This window comes from Desmodus rotundus, chromosome 1 (assembly GCF_022682495.2).
Source record: "Desmodus rotundus isolate HL8 chromosome 1, HLdesRot8A.1, whole genome shotgun sequence".
Classification (NCBI taxonomy): Eukaryota; Metazoa; Chordata; class Mammalia; order Chiroptera; family Phyllostomidae; genus Desmodus; species Desmodus rotundus.
The window spans coordinates 99,708,440-99,724,675 of record NC_071387.1 but is presented as its reverse complement, the minus strand read 5'-3'; the positions used below and the strand labels follow the sequence as shown (position 1 = coordinate 99,724,675).

The 16,236-nt window shown below is 49.8% G+C and overlaps 1 protein-coding gene across 3 annotated transcripts in view; it reads left to right on the top strand.

The window, feature by feature from the left end:
• The window catches only part of ABCA3 (ATP binding cassette subfamily A member 3), a 51,801-nt gene that overhangs the window by 10,808 nt on the left and 24,757 nt on the right, over nucleotides 1-16,236 (top strand). For all 3 annotated transcript variants that reach the window (XM_053928286.2, XM_053928282.2, XM_053928276.2), the window contains exons 6-14: nucleotides 6-270; nucleotides 1,206-1,333; nucleotides 2,082-2,247; nucleotides 5,163-5,422; nucleotides 7,805-7,921; nucleotides 8,212-8,332; nucleotides 10,958-11,131; nucleotides 13,910-14,091; nucleotides 15,999-16,139. In XM_053928286.2, the coding sequence (XP_053784261.1) occupies nucleotides 6-270; nucleotides 1,206-1,333; nucleotides 2,082-2,247; nucleotides 5,163-5,422; nucleotides 7,805-7,921; nucleotides 8,212-8,332; nucleotides 10,958-11,131; nucleotides 13,910-14,091; nucleotides 15,999-16,139 (1,554 nt within the window). The remainder of the gene's footprint in view (nucleotides 1-5; nucleotides 271-1,205; nucleotides 1,334-2,081; nucleotides 2,248-5,162; nucleotides 5,423-7,804; nucleotides 7,922-8,211; nucleotides 8,333-10,957; nucleotides 11,132-13,909; nucleotides 14,092-15,998; nucleotides 16,140-16,236) is intronic.

Below are 16,236 nucleotides of genomic sequence, written 5' to 3'. Positions count from 1 at the left end.
TCCAGAAACGGAAGGTCCTGGTGACGGTCTTGGAACTCCTGCTGCCCTTGCTGTTTTCTGGGATCCTGATTTGGCTTCGCTTGAAGATCCAGTCGGAGAATGTGCCCAAGGCCACCATATACCCCAGCCAGTCAATCCAGGAGCTGCCCCTGTTCTTCAGCTTCCCTCCTCCGGGAGATGCCTGGGAGCTCGCCTACATCCCGTCCCAGAGCGACGCTGTGAAGACCATCACAGAGACGGCCAAAAGGGCATTGGTGATCGACATGCGAGGTGAGGCGTCCTGTGAGATCCTTCTCTCTGTGGGGCCCGAGGCCATTCTCCAGACCTAGCTTCTCCTCTCATTGGCTGCGTCACCAGGGCGAATCCCCCAACTCTGTCGTGTCTTATTATAAAATGGGGACCAGAGTTGTGAGGGCCAAGCGAAGTGACGTGTGACAGCTTGAGCAGCACCCAGTTACCCACGGTGGGAATCGGTGGCCACATACTCAGAGAAAGCTCTTTAACTACAAGGGCAAGATGCGGTTTGAGAGCGCGGTGCCAAGAATCTTTCCGGGGTGTGGTTTCGGGAGGACAGCTCTACCAATGAGTCGCTAGAAAGCCTGCTGAGGGACACTCCTGGCAAACACATTCCCGTCGCCCCTCCTGGCTCTCTGCTTTCAGGATAAAAAACATATTGCTTTTTTTCTCCTCTCGATTTTGGCATAGACCTCCTGTGGCCTATTCGATTTAGTGCAGCAAACACTGGCGGCAGGATCCTCGGTCCCTCACTGAGTAATCACAGTGAGACCCTTTGTATGAAATGGGGTCTGGGTGACAGAGAAACATTTAACAGGCGCTATGTCAGTGTCTACTAAAGTTTTTAAAGCACACCACTATGGCTAGAAGAAAAGCTAACCCTGGCAGTGGAACCCAGCGCAGGGTGACTGCCCGCATGGAGGAGGCTACGGACTTGGCATTGCTGCCCGCCCTTCCTCCAGGCTCACCACAAACCCAGGGCTGGCTGTGTGATGGCGAGGTTCTGCTCCTCTTCACAGCAGCCCGCCTCTCTGCCAAAAATAAAAACCTCCTCGAGTCTTAGAAAAGGTTTACACAACCCTAGAGAAACCTGTAAGCTTTCAGCCTTTTATCTGCAAATAAACGAACTGTCCAGATTTTTCGAGTGGGGCAGGCAGGACTGGGCAACTGAACTCCAATGCTCCTCACAGTCCGCGGCTTTCCCTCGGAGGAGGACTTTGAGGACTACATCCGGTACGACAACCGCTCCTCCAGCGTGCTGGCCGCCGTGGTGTTCGAGCACTCCTTCAACCACAGCAAGGACCCGCTGCCCCTGGCGGTGAGCACTCAGCCCCACACAGCATGGCCCTTGCCCCTGTTTCCCACCTCCCAACGAATGCAGCCCGCGAGAGCGCTCTGCCGGCCTGGGGGTGAATATCTGACTTTGCCTTTGGGTCCAGTATTGCCATCTCGGTCCTCACTGAAGGAGTCCGGGGGACGTTGTAGCCCATCAGGCCAGAGCAATTTAGAGACCTTACCTGCTTGAAGAAAGCGGCCTATAGGCCGTCACTGTAGGCCCCTTTATGTCCTCTCATTTCATAAAAGGTGTTACTGGTCTCCAGGCCTCTTTGGGTAGAGCCAAATAGGATAGATAAGAAAGTAGCAGATACTTGAGACTGAAATATGATGTGGCATTAGCATTTCAGTTATATATTTTCAACAAACCCCCAAAATTCTTTTTGCTTGCCCAATGGCATTAAGACTGGGAAACCGTCAAATATCTCTCTAGCATTATTTTGAGAGCCCTCCACTCACGTGTAGAGTTTATGTGGGTAGACGGCAAGAGAGGAGTGGCAAAGAGCACCCAGTGTGGCCCTGTGGGGCTCCCTGTTCCCCCCAGCCCTGCCCCGGGGCAGGTCCACTCGCTCTGACATTCAGAGACCACGTGGACATTGGCGGGGTGGGAGCAGGCTGGGAGAGTGGCCAGTTCACAGGATAAGAGTTCCCTTACCTCGCTCATTTGCTACAGCTGTTTGCTCCTCTGTCTGGATCCCTCAGAGCAACTGGTTTCCTCTTTGTTTCCACAGGTGAAATATCACTTACGATTCAGTTACACACGAAGAAATTACATGTGGACCCAGACAGGCTCCTTTTTCTTGAAAGAGACAGAGGGATGGCACACCAGTTCCCTTTTTCCACTTTTCCCAAACCCAGGACCGAGGGAACCCGCATCCCCTGATGGCGGAGAACCTGGTGAGCACCTTTCAGGTCGCGTTACCCACCCAAGGTGCTGACTGGTGATAATCACCTGAGGAAAGCCACTTTGCATTTCTCTGCAGAAATACTTTTTAGCAACATTTGATCTTCTTTGTAGGAGAAGAAGGAAAACATCCAGTAAAACTGTCTTCTGTAAGGCTAAAATCATCTTTGCAAACAGCAAAGGCTCTCTTCCTATTTCGCAGAAGACACATACTCTTTTTTAAAAATATTTTATTTATTCATTTTTAGAGAGAGGGGAAGGGAGGGAGAAAGAGAGGGAAAGAAACGTCACTGTGAGGTTGACTATCGTGTGCCCCCTACTGGGGACCTGGCCTGCAGCCCAGGCATGTGCCCTGACTGGGAATCAAACCAGCGACCCTTTTGTTCACAGGCTGGCGCTCAATCCACTGCACCACACCAGCCAGGGCCATACTCTTGAATGAAACACATATTTCGGTTTTTAGGGAGCTTCAGTTTGCATTGAATATTTTGGGCTTGATTTTACATTTTCCCTCTCTTCCTTGCTGCCTCTCTATGCAGTTTGATATGCTTTTAAAACTCTGTGGTTGCGTAACTGATCTGTGCTGTAACTGAATCGGTGGGACGCTGGTAGAGGTTGCATCTTGGGTAGGGTTAGCCTGTCAGCGCACGTGTTGGTCTGTTCCATGTGACTTTAACAGGTAGTCGGCATGTTTGTCTCCTCTGAAACATGGTCACATCTTGGAACAAGCTAGATAGCCAAGGAGTAACAGGACTAGATGTCACCTTCAGGCTGAGACCCAAGTGCAGGTTCCGTAACATCCAGAGTGTTGGAGAGAACACAGGTCTGCGGGAGGCAAAGCTTGTTGGAGGTTTTGATGGAAAGACCCAGGAATGTCCTTAAATGGAGAACCAGGCAGGCAGGAGGAGGAAGTCAGCCAGTGTTTATGGGCGGACCAGTGTCAGGGCCTGGCCCCAGGCTAATGTTCCAGGGCAAGATTTTAAATCCAAAAAAGGGACTAAGATGAGCAAGGCAAGGTGAGGTGCAAGAGGCCCCAGAATGAGATTCTGGAAAGGTCAGCCACCCTGGAGACAAGGAGAAACACATCAACAGCAGGAGGGAACGGTGGTTGAGACCCAGGGGCTGGGCTAGAGCTCCTGCTTGGGTGGACAATTTCCTTTAGCTTGGAAACAACAACAAAAAGCTCTCAGATGAAAAGACCGACAGATTTCAAGGACATAATATGGATATGTAAAGCAAATAGAAGACTGGAGAAAACATTTTCAGCAAATGACAAAGGGTGAATATCTTTTGTTATAGAAAGGACTCATACAAAGCAGTTAGAAAAGCACGAAGGCCCCAAGCAGTGTGAAAGGATGGGAACCTGGCACGCAGCAGGCCCTGCGCAGCCTGGTCCAGTGTTCTCCCCAGCCCAGCCCCACAGGTCCATGCCTCAGACCCACTGACTCCCTGATAAGAATTCAACCCTGGAATAGGAAAGGACAGAGAAAATCCCCATGCACAAGTGTGCTCACCGTAGCTTTACTGATGATCATGAAGTCTCAGCAATGGGAAAGGACTGACTACAGAGCGACGGCTTCCTTCCGCGGTGCTGAGCAGCCGCACAGGTCATGGTGACGAGACCATGTGGTAGCACAGCGAGGCCTCGCAGGAGTACAGTGTGTGAGCAGGCAGGCAAGGTGTTTCGTGGGGTGATGTTGTGAAGAGATACTGGCTTTGAAGCCAAAGAGGCCAGGGTCACATCTCAGCTTTGCCCCGCCCCCAGGTGTGTGGCTCAGCTGCCTGGGCCTCAGTGGTTCCATCTGTTTGGTGGAGATCCTGTGGGCTCCTCTGCAGGTGTGTTGCAAAGATGGAAACAAAACCCCTACCCAGCACAATGATGGGTGGCCTTAACTGAGCACCTACAATTATCACAAGCATAAAAAGACTTAGAAACCTAAGGGAAACAGTGGAAACACACAGGTGTGGTAACCCCATGTAGGGGTATGGTTGGCATATTGCTTTTCTTTTCTAGAGGCTGGAACCCAGGCAGGTCTGTGTTAGAGAGCATCGGATGTTCTGTATGTCACTGTATTTTATGAGTGAGGGTGCCCACACCACCCAGACCTGCGCCCGTGCCCTCCTCTGTTTCCTGGGCTCAGGCCTCAGGAGGTCAGGCTGCCTTGTTCTCTCCTGAAGCCACACTGACTCCTTCCTCGGGCTCAGTCCCTCCCAGGCTTAGCTCTGGACTGGAACACCATATCCCTGATTTATCACTCCTCCCAGGCCCTTCTCATTTTCAGAAATTTAGTACAAACCAATTTGGGGAGTCAAAAAGGGCCAGCGTGGAGAAGCCACCAGGTATAAAAAGCTCTTACGGCCGTGGTGTCTGCCTCCCTTTGAGATGGTAACTCAACGGCAGAGCTCTCTGGTTGGCGGAGTTACGGCCCTCCAAAGATGTCCACACCCGAGTCCCCGGAAGCTGTGACTACGTCAGGACACATGGCAAAGGGGAATTAGGGTGGCAGATGGAATTAAAGTTGCTAATCAGCTAGCCTTAAGATGACCAGACTATTGTCAGTTATCCCAGCGGACCCACCTGTAATTACTAGGCCCTTAGAAATGGACAAGGAAGGCAGAAGAGAGGGTCAGAGAAAGGTGTGATGGCAGCAGCAAGGTCAAAGAGATGCTGCCCAGCTGGCTTGGAAGTAGGAGGGAGGGGTCACAAGCGGGAACTCGGGAGGTCCCTACAAACTAGCAGAGTGAAGGAGACCTTAGGGCGTTAGGTGATATCACTCTATGGCTTCAGCAGGGAGACCCTAGTACAGCTCAGGGCCTGCGGCTCTCTGAGATGGGAATACCCCACGCTGCAGCTTTTCCAACACACGTTGACCTCATGTGCTAGAGTAGCCTGTGCTTTTACACTCAGGGTACATCCGAGAAGGCTTCCTGGCTGTGCAGCATGCCGTGGACAGAGCCATTATGCAGTACCACACCAACGCGTCCACACGTCAGCTGTTCGAGAAGCTCACCGTGGTCTCGAAGAGGTTCCCGTACCCACCCTTCATTTCGGACCCTTTTCTGGTCGCCATCCAGTACCAGCTCCCTCTGCTGCTCATGCTGAGTTTCACCTACACCTCACTCACCATCATCAGGGCTGTCGTGCAGGAAAAGGAAAAGAAACTGAAGGTAACCCTATTTGCATTTGGCGTTAAAACATTTCCCAAGTTGATTCCAGGCAGCACCGCCCCCCGGGGGGGCGGGGCATGTTGTGTTCCGGGCCCTGTCCTCAGGCAGGGGCTGCTCCCGGGCTCTGGAGCTGCAGAGCGGTTTGGCTTGAGGCAGCGGCCCACGGTGGCTCTAGCCTACTTTAGGGCTTCTTTGAAACCAGCCCTGGTATACTCCAAATGTTTAAACCATAAGAAAGTACCATATTTTGTACGCAGTATACCAAGAACTGAACGTGGCTCTGGAGCTGCCTTGTCCAACATGGGACCCACAGGCCCTCGGGTTTCCAGCGTTTGCAGTGTGTCTGGTCTGAGCTAAGTCAGGCTGAGAGTGTAAAACACACCCGGAGTTTCGAAGCCTCAGTATGAAGAAAAGAATGTAAACTATCCCATTCGCACTTTCTATGTTGATTATATGTTGAAAAGACAATATATTGGACACATTGGTTTAAGTCAAATACATTGTCGAACTTAATTTTACTTGTTTCTTTCCACTTTTTCTTTGGGGCTACTGTAAAATTCTAAATTACATCTGTGGCTTGCAGTTTCTGCTGGACAGAACTGCTCTAGAGATTAGATTAACAGTGAGCCAAAATGTTTCCATATGTGGCTGAGCAGAGGGCTCCTTCATTCTGCGTCTAGTCAAGGACACCTGCAGCCCCAGACGGCCGGCACAGTATGATGGGAAGTCCAGACGTGTGCAAAGTGTCACTCTAAAAGAATATTATGGACGTAATTGAGTGTCACCTGTAAATCCCTACCGATGACATTGCTAGAATGATCCAGAATTCATTTAAAGTTCCTTTTTAGGCGATATCTGCAGTGCCAGTGAGCTGGCATTTAGAGTGTTCTCAGAGGCACCAGATCTGTGGTTGCTGGGGCCGAGAGAACCGATGAGGCAGGTGCTGTCCGCCTGGGCGCCTGAAACAGCCTTGATAAAACGGTGCGGAGTTTAGTTTAAATAGTGCGCAGCGGACAGTGAAATGGTTCAGAAAATAATGTTCGTGCCCGTGCACGCCTGCAGATGCGTCGATAAAGCCAGTGTGGCAGAATGTGAAGTGATTATTGAATCCGACTGGTGGGTACGTGAGTGACCATTGTACCAATCTTCCCATTTTTCTGAGGGCATGAAATTGTGCTTAAGAAGAAGCTGGAAACCCAACAGCCTGGCATGGTGCCTGGCTTGAAGGAGACAACCAGTGCTGGTCCCTTCCTCCAGACCAGCTCTATCCAGCGGAACGTTCCACAGTGATGGGTGGACGCGTTCTGTGTCTGCTGTCCACTGTTGTCACCCCTGGGCACTTGTGCCTAGCGCAGCTAAGGAGCTGAATTTTTAATTTTATTAATTTCAATTGGAATGGCCTCGCACGGCCACTGGCCGCTGTATTGAACAGCACAGTCTTAGGTGTCCTGGGACTCCCTGGTCGGATGGGTCAGCGGAATAGCAGGGCTTCCTCGCCACACCTCCTGAAGCCTGACTAGGATCTTGAGGCAGGCCTGTCCCCAGCATCATTGTGCTTCTGTCCTTCCTGTAGGGGCCTCCGCCCCTCACACAATAGTCTGGAATCCTCATTTCAGAACAGCAGGAGGGGAGACGGTGCCTCTTGCTCCTGAAGCAGTCCCACAGCCACTGTTGATCCCAGAACAGCCCTGAGGCCACAGTTTGCAGCAAGGATGTTAGTGTGGTTGGTACTACACAGCGCAGGGGCCAGGTTCTGCTCTTCTGACTCAGCACCCCAGCACCAGCTGCCCCACCACACAGCTTCTTGGAGGGGTGGTCAGGGGCGCACCCAGAGAAGACTGGAAAGCACAACCCAGGAGTTTGGGGTTGCTGCAAGAAATGGAGGGCTGCCAAGGTGGTTCGTTAGCTGAGTCAGCACAGTGCATGCCCACCTCAGGCCCTGACTGAAACATGGGGTCATGAGTTGGGGGTTGGGGGGGACATGTGGTGGCTGAGTAGAGAGCAAGGTTGCTCACTTGGGTGAGGGAGAAGATGTCTAGTCCTGGCTGGGATGCAGAGAGGGTGTCCCAGGTGGGTAGTACTTCAGAAGGCAAAATTCCTCATGCCCAAGGTCAAGGGCTGACGTGACCGTGGGACCCATGTCTTCTGCCTGTGGCTAGTGTGTATTTCACTTTCTGCCCCTGGCCTCTGGCCCAGGTGTCCCACATCCTCTTTTGGCTCATGTATGACCCGGAGTCTCTGCCTCATGCTCACACACACAGAAGATCTAGGGAAAGTCAGCGTGAAGAAGGCACCAGGGCCAGGTGTGGCAGGCAGGGGGAACAGGGGTGTCAGCAGGGGGTGTGTTGGGGTGCATGGGAGTGCTTGCTGCTCTTCCCCCAGGAGTACATGCGCATGATGGGACTCAGCAGCTGGCTTCACTGGACCGCATGGTTCCTGCTCTTCTTCCTCTTCCTCCTCGTCACTGTCTCCTTCATGACTCTGCTCTTCTGTGTCAAGGTAAACATGCCTTCAAGGTGGGGGGGGGTCTGACGTCCTGAGCATGGCATTCAAGTTGACGGGAGATCCAGAGGCAGCCGTGGTACCACCACAGAGGCCCCGAGACTCCACGTTTGCAGATTTCAAGGGCGTCTGCCTGGCTCGGCAGAGAGGAGCAGTGGTTTCTCTGTCACGCACTCAGCGTAGCCCTTTGCCAACCCCCTCCCGTTTCATTTATGGCCGAACATTCACTGTCTCCACCTTCCCTGCCGTACCTGTGTGTGCTGACGTCGGGGGCGCCACACCTGCAGGTGAAGAAGGACGTGGCAGTCCTCGCACACAGCGACCCCTCCCTGGTGCTGGTCTTCCTGGCCTGCTTCGCCATCTCCTCCATCTCCTTCAGCTTCATGGTCAGCACCTTCTTCAGCAAAGGTGAGCCTTCCTGCCCCCTGGGAACGGAGGACTGAGGGGTGATGAAACCTCAGTTTCATTTGGGGTAAATCGAATAACCCAGAGACTGAAGGATTTTTTGTACTGTGCACCTTCCTTTGGACTCAATTTTCTGGGTATTGAAATACATCCCTGAATAATTCTCTTTTTTAATTTATTTATAATCATAACTGACATACAGTAAGTATGTTAGTTTCAGGTGTGCAGCGTGATGATTCAACATTTATGTGCCTTACAGAGTGATCAGTAAGTCTAGCAATGATCTGCCACCGTACATAGTTACAATGACGTCGCTGACTCTGTTTCCACGTTGTGTGTTACATCCGTGTGACTCAGTTTGTAATGGCGAGTCTGTGCTTCTTAATCCCCTTGCCCTTTGCCACCTCTCCCCTCGGGCAGCTGTCAGTTTGATCTCCGTATCTGAGTCTGTTTCTGTCCTGTTTATTCGTTCATTTGTTTTGTTTTTTAGATTCCACATATAAGTGAGATCTTATGGCATTTGTCTTTCTGTCCAACTTGTTTCACATAACACAGTACTCTCTAGGCCCATCCACGTTGTCACGAGTGGCGAGATTCCGTTCCTTTTTATGTCTGAGTAATATTCCATCATGTATATGTACCACATCTTTATCCATTTGTCTATTGATGGACACTTAGGGTGCTTCCATACCTTTGCTATTATAAATGATGCTGCAGTGAACATAGGGGTGCATATATCTTTTCAAATAATTGTTTTTGTTTTCTTCAGATAATACCTAGGAGTGGAATTGCTGGTTCATATGGTAGTTTTATTTTTAACTTTTTGAGGATTCTCCATACTGTTTTCCACGGTGGCTGTACGAATTTACACTCTCACCAGCAGTGCACAGGGTTCCCTTTTCTCCACATTCTCGCCAGCCCGTTTTTGTGGTCTTTGACGACACCCATTCTGACAGGCGTGAGGTGATGTCTCACTGCGGTTTTGATTTGCATCTCCCTGATGATCAGTGAGGTTGAGCATCTTTTCACGTGTCCGTTGGCCATCTCTATGTCTTTTTTGAAGAAATGTCTAATTAGGTCCTCTGTTGTATAATAAAATATGTGAACATTTAGGTCTGCATAACTCAGTAAGCAATATTTTCCAAATGGCCAATCCATCATGTCACAAAATTATGCAAGAAGATTAATGCATTCAAAGTGCGAGCTAGACCAGTGGGTTCAGTGTGACAGCGTGAAAAGTGCATTGGTCCCTTTCATTCCACATGGCACCTCACCTTTAGGAAACTGCCGCTTGTTGCCTGGTGTAGTGTCGGAAAAGAGTATCCACAAATGTCTGAAAGGCTATGAAATACCCCTCCCTTTTCCAACTTCGCCCAGAACAATGTAACACAACAGAGTGGACGCAGAAGCAGATGTGACAACCCGGCTGTAATCTAAGTTGGACATGCAGAGGTTTGTGAAATGTAACACAATGCACTTGCCTCACGAGATTATGGGGAAAAGAGTTGTTTTTCATAAAAACATTTATGTTCATTTATAATGGGTTTATTATATTTATTCTTAAATATCTTTAAATTTCCTTAGTATTAATTTCCAATACAGTCAACATTGTTACATGTACATGTAACTCACATGAACAAAAGTTCTTTGACATCCTTAGTAATTTCTAAGGGAGTAGAAGAGTCTTAAGGTCAGACTGTTTGGGAGCTGCCGGAAGGGACCAAAGTCACACTGCTTTTCCCTCACCGCCATGACCCGGTCCTTACCCCTCTCAGGTCTTTCCCATGTGTCACCTTCTCATCAAAGCTTTCCTTGGTCTCCCGGTCAGTCAGAGCCCCTGGTCCGGAAAATATGCTGTCTTCGTTCTTTGCTTTGTTGCTTCTTCATTGACTCTCTGCGCCCCCACATGACTATAAACTTGGGTGGGGTGGGTCTTTGTCTGTCTCCATCGCATAGGTCTCCCTGGTGCCTGGAACAGACCTGGCACAGAGTAGGCACTCAGCGAATACCTGTGGGATGAACGAGTGAATGAGAAGGGGAAGATCAGGCCCTGGCTGGGTAGCTAAGTTGGTTAGAGCATCATGCTGATACATCAAGGTTATGGGTTTGATCCCCAGTCAGGGCACATACAAGAATCAACCAATGAATGTATAAATAAATAAAACAACAAATCCATCTCTCTCTCTCTCTCTCTCTCTCTCTCTCTCCCTCCCTCCCTCCCCCTCCACGCCCGCTCCTCTAAAATCAATACATTTTTAAAAAAGAAGGAAGGGAAGACCATGCAAGAAGCAAGGCTGGGGTGGGGGTGCAGTATTAGTCATGGCAGGTGAGCAATGTCAAGGCAACTGGAGGTGAGGTCTGTAGGAGACTTAGGGTGCTGGAAAACCAATGTGTGGTCCTGGGATGAAGAGGACATCTGCCGCCCTGGGCAGGGTCACATTCCCTAGGGCACAGGCACCCCGCCAAAAGAAAAAACTGCAGGCCAAACCTGGAGTTCCCCAGCACCTGGCCTCTGTCGCAGGGAGGGGGTCTGCTCACAGAAGGCAGCTCACAGGCTTCCTTCTGACACATTCACGCAAATTCTCTCACATGATTTTATCACATTTACCTTCCTCTCTCCATCTGTAGCCAACATGGCAGCGGCTGTCGGGGGCTGCCTGTACTTCTTCACATATATCCCCTACTTCTTCGTCGCTCCTCGGTACAACTGGATGACGCTTAACCAGAAGCTGTTCTCCTGTGTCCTGTCGAACGTCGCCATGGCAATGGGAGCCCAGCTCATTGGAAAATTTGAAGCAAAAGGTGAGTATTTTCATTTTCACAAGCTGCCCTTGCTGATTCAGTTTCACCCAGAGACAGTCTAAGCGGAGGCACCTCCAGCTCCAGTAACAGACGCATCAGGACATCTAAGCGAGTGATGCATTTGGAAGACGGGTCGTCAGCATCCACCACTTGGCTGGCATAGTGCTGGCTTTGAGTTCCCTCGAGGCCCTGCCTGGAACCAGCTGTTACTGCAGGAAAGCACTGGCCGTGAGCCTCTGCACCTGCCGACGTGGGATTCTACTCTCTGAGTCTCTTCCTGCATCAGGAGGCTTTCAGAATGATTACACCCAAGGTCTCAAAGCCCGTTATTTTTTTAAATATTTTTTTTATTTTTTAATATCAGTAATGTACAATATTATATTAGTTTCAGGTGTACAACCTGGTGATTAGACATTATGTAACTTATGAAGTGATCACCAGGGTAAATCTAGTGCCCATCTGACACCACCCATAGTTACAATGTTATTGGCTCTGCTGTATTTTGTATGTATTCTATATCCCCGAGACGGCTGTGTAACTACCAATGTGTGCTTCTTAACTGCTTCACCTTTTTCACCCAAGCCCCCCCCGCCCCCGTCATCCGGCAACCGTCAAAATGGTCCCTGTATCTCTGAGTCTGTTTCTATTCTGCTTGCTCCTTTATCTTGTGTTTTAGATTCCACATTATGTGAAATCATATGGCATTTGTCTTTCTCTGTCTGTCAGAGTCCATGGGTTTTGATCCAGCCCTAGTTCTCTGTGAAATAGTACAGTTAGCATCTCCTCCCTCCCTGGTCCCCTGAAACCAACAACGGTTGACAATGAGGATGAGGAGGCCCAAGAAAAAAACAAGAGACAGACCAGAACATTGTTTTCTTGATTTTTGTGAAATTTCCTGATTTTTTTAAAATATCATGGGGATCAAATAAAACTTTTTTCTTTTTGCTAACTTTGGCCATGTGGCCTCCCACTTTGCAAACCTGCAGTAGCCACTCAGATTTCAACTGATGGACTCAAGCCTGCCCCTCTAAAGCGATGAGAGAGCACCTAGTATAACCCGTAACCCCTCACATGCTGGGAAGTCTCCAGAGATGGAGAGCCCACCTCTTAGGAGAAGGCCTGTTCATTTCTGGGTCACTCAAACCCCTTGCCCAGAAGGGCCGAGGACAGGTGGATGGGTTCAGACTGGCCCACCTCTCTTGCTTGCTCTGGTTCCAAGAGGAGGATCAAGGGGCGCCGTGAGTTTCTGCACGGCTGGTGCTGTGCCGGTATCATGTCCCTGTTGTCTGGGCTCCACTAGCAGGAGGTGAAATGCAATCTCCCTTTCACACGACTGACCCGGGTGCCTTTTAAGACCAGCTGGGCCCTGCCCTGCCCAGACCTTCCCTCTCAGGCTGAGTGCTCTTTTTTCTCCCAACCGTGCAATCACTGGTCGTTTTAGCTTCCATTTGGGGTGGGGGGCAGGTCTATGTAAGGAGGCAGGTGGGTGGCCACAGGAACCTTCAGTGTAGATTTAAGGAAAAAAAAATCCTCACCTGGGGGATGCTTATTGATTTTACAAAGAGAGAAAAGGAGAGAGAAAAACATCAATGTGAGAGAGAGACACTGATCAGTTGCCTCCCATATGCTCCCCAACTGAGGATTGAACCCACAACCTAGGTATGTGCCCTGACCACGGATCGAACTCGCACCCTTTTTGGTGTACGGGATGATGCACCAACCAACTGAGCCACCCGGCCAGGGCTAGTGTAGCTCTATCCTAGTTTTTTTTCCAGTGTGACTTTATCTTTACTCAGAACTTTTTTTCTTTAGATGGCAATGTCTTCTAGCTCTTTAGTTTTTTAATTTTTTAGAAGAACCCATCTTTATTTATTTATTTTTAGGTTTTATTTATTTATTTTTAGAGAGAGGGGATGGGATGGAGAAAGAGAGGGAGAGAAACATCAACGTGTGGTTGCCTCTCCCGTGCCCCTCTGGGGACCTGGCCTGCACCCCAGGCCTGTGCCCTGACTGGGAATTGAACCAGTGACCCTCTGGTTCACAGGCCAGTGCTCAATCCACTGGGCCACACCAGCCAGGGCCTAACACTCGGGTTTTAAATGTATGTGTTTCCATGTTTAGTAGTGTGCAGCACAATGGGGATTGTTTAATGCAGAGTTACTTCCAGGGTTCAAATACTTTTTAAAAAGCCAATTACGAAAAAGAATCTAACTATATAATACCTCTTATTTATCACAATTCTATACTGAATTTTCTTAAAATAGACAAATTTTTGGTTATTTCAAAGTGAATGTCGATCAAGGCCAGAGAGCAGCCATTTTCATGAGGGGATCTCAAGCCAGCAGAAGGTGCCCTGGCCACACAGAACCCCCAGGCATCATCGGGACCGTGCTGCTGAGAAACCAAGAGAAGACCAAGCACTATGGGCACTACTAAATAGATCTTCCATGTGTCCAGAGAATTTTTCCACTTTTAAAAAGACTTCCATGAGATACACTCTGTGCCGTTGTTGGGCTTAGCCCAAAGCACATGTGTGTGTGCGCATACATGTATATGCACACGCGTATTGTGTATATGGGTATGTGTTATGTATATATACGTCACAAACCAAACGTGAGTCCATCTAGTCCGTTAACGAGCCTTTGCTGGTTCTATAACATCGATTTTGTAACCTACTCGAGACCCGGAGAGAGGCATCGGATTCTCTATAAAAGCCACAAGGGCAGGGTGGCGGAGCTGCTGGTCCATTTCAGGCCCATTTCCTGGTGTGTCCTCCAGGCACGGGCGTCCAGTGGCAAGACCTCCTGAGTCCCGTAAACGTGGACGATGACTTCTCCTTTGGGCAAGTGCTGGGCATGCTGCTGTTTGACTCCGTCCTCTATGGCCTGGTGACCTGGTATGTGGAGGCCATCTTCCCAGGGCAGTTCGGCGTGCCCCAGCCCTGGTACTTCTTCATCATGGTGAGTCCCGATGCCCCGGTGCCTCGCAGGGGCCACCCCTGGGTCAGGGGCGGCAGGGCAGGGCGGCGCCGGTTCAGGTTGGGGCGGGTGCAGGTTTCCCCAGCACTCACTCTGGGGCTTCTTTAGTCCCTAACACTCGGTACCTGGTCAGGCCAGGATACAGGACCCTACCCTGTGCTCAGCTGGCCAGCAGTACGTCCTTGAGGGTCCTGAGACCATCCCCCAACCTGACCTCCCGAGATGGTCCCTGCTGTCCAGGGTCTGAGAGAAGGAGCTCGCGCTGGCCCACCATCTGGTGTACCCCCTCACCCGCGGCCTCTCTTCCTTGTCATTTGTGGGTTTTCTGCATCCAAAGTAATATGGTTTCTCGTCAATATAATTGCATTGCTGGACTATACAATACCGTCCCACTACCCAGAGATGAACACTGCTGACATTTTGATGTGGTTCTTTTGATTTTCCTTCTATCCGTGGACTATCCTCTAGCATGTGTGGGTGTGTATATAACATACATACATTTGGTTTTAGAAAAAAGGATCATACTCAAAAAAGTAAAAGTACTTTTAGATTTTTATCTATACATATTTATAAATTGTTTTATTTATAAATGTATCTATATTTATTTTTTTAAATTTTTATCATTGATATGAGAGAAAGAGAACAAAAAAGCATCAATTTGTTTTTCCACTGATTTATGCATTCATTGGTTTATTCTTGTATGTGCCGTGACCGGGGATCAAACCCACAACCCTGCTGTACTGGGACAACATTCTAACCAACTGAGCTACCCAGCTAGGGCTACGTTTACCTGTATTTAAATATATGCATGTTTATGAATCAATTTCATTTTTTAATGACTTCCCAGCATTTCATGGATGTCCCACCACGTATTTAACTGATTCCCTGCTGATGGTTAGTTAGGTTGCCACTTCAGCGTTCCTCATTTGATTAAACAAGAATGTATCAAGTGTCCAGTACGTACTGATCAACTCTAAAATGCCACTGATTCTTCAAGGCACCATTACTTTATCACTAAGAAAGAAAAACACACTTAAACTGTGGCATTCCACGACTTTTAAGACACAGGCTGATTTCATAATCACTCAAAATGTGTGGCTTAAAACCATACATTGCACGGTGTGCCAGAACTATTCCAGACACTGGGAACGCACCAGGAGCATAGTTAGGGTTAACCAAATTCTCCCCTCAAAGGCTACCTCTGCGGGAATTGTCCCAGGGCCCTGCCCTCCCCTCTCCTGTGTCCCTGCCGCACCCCTGTGCTACCTGTGCCATGGGCCACCCTTCGGGGTAGGAGGTGTGTACGGTTTGTGTTTATAGTCTTTCCCCGGCACAGCCTGTCCCTGTGATGGCCAGACAGAGGGTGGAGGGCCACCGTCCTCTAGACAGGACAGGGCGAGGCTCCCTCATAGCAAAGGGGGGCCTGGTCCTTTGGCTCCTCCTGCACAGTTCACAAGCTCCGTATGTGTGAGTAACGGTGCAGCTGGGGGTGTGGACACACAGCCTCCTCCACTTTCTACCCCGACACTGCTCTGGACTGGAACGTTCAATAACCCGTGTGTATGAAATGTCAGCGTTTGCTTTTCCTTTGGGTCACATCTGAGTTGATACGATACGACGATAAGCCTATGAGCTGCCTTCCTGCCGTATGGCGGATTGGGAAGCTGAGGCTGAGTGCTTCCCTAGGGGCAGGGTGTGAGGGGCTGTGCCGGGCCCTGAGCAGCCCCAGGGCTCTGAGCGGTGTCTCCTCTACAGCAGCAGTGTGCGAGCTAGACCGAGGGCTGGGAGCTGTGTATGTTAGCACGTGGGTTAGTTGTTGCTCTATTTGCCACAAACGCGATAACCTGGCATGAATAAGCTGTCTGAGACCTATCTGATTTCCTTCCCAGCCCTCTTATTGGTGCGTGCGCCCAAGGACAGTTTTAGGGAAAGAAGAAGATGACGACCCTGAGAAAGCCCTCAGGACAGAGTACTTTGAAGCTGAGCCAGAGGACCTGGTGGCGGGGATCAAGATCAAGCACATATCCAAGGTGTCACACCCTGTGGGGACAGGCGGGGAAGGGGGACTTTGGAGTCACAGGTGATAAGACCTGCTGCCTTGCCATGGCTCTCCTCAAGCGGGTGACT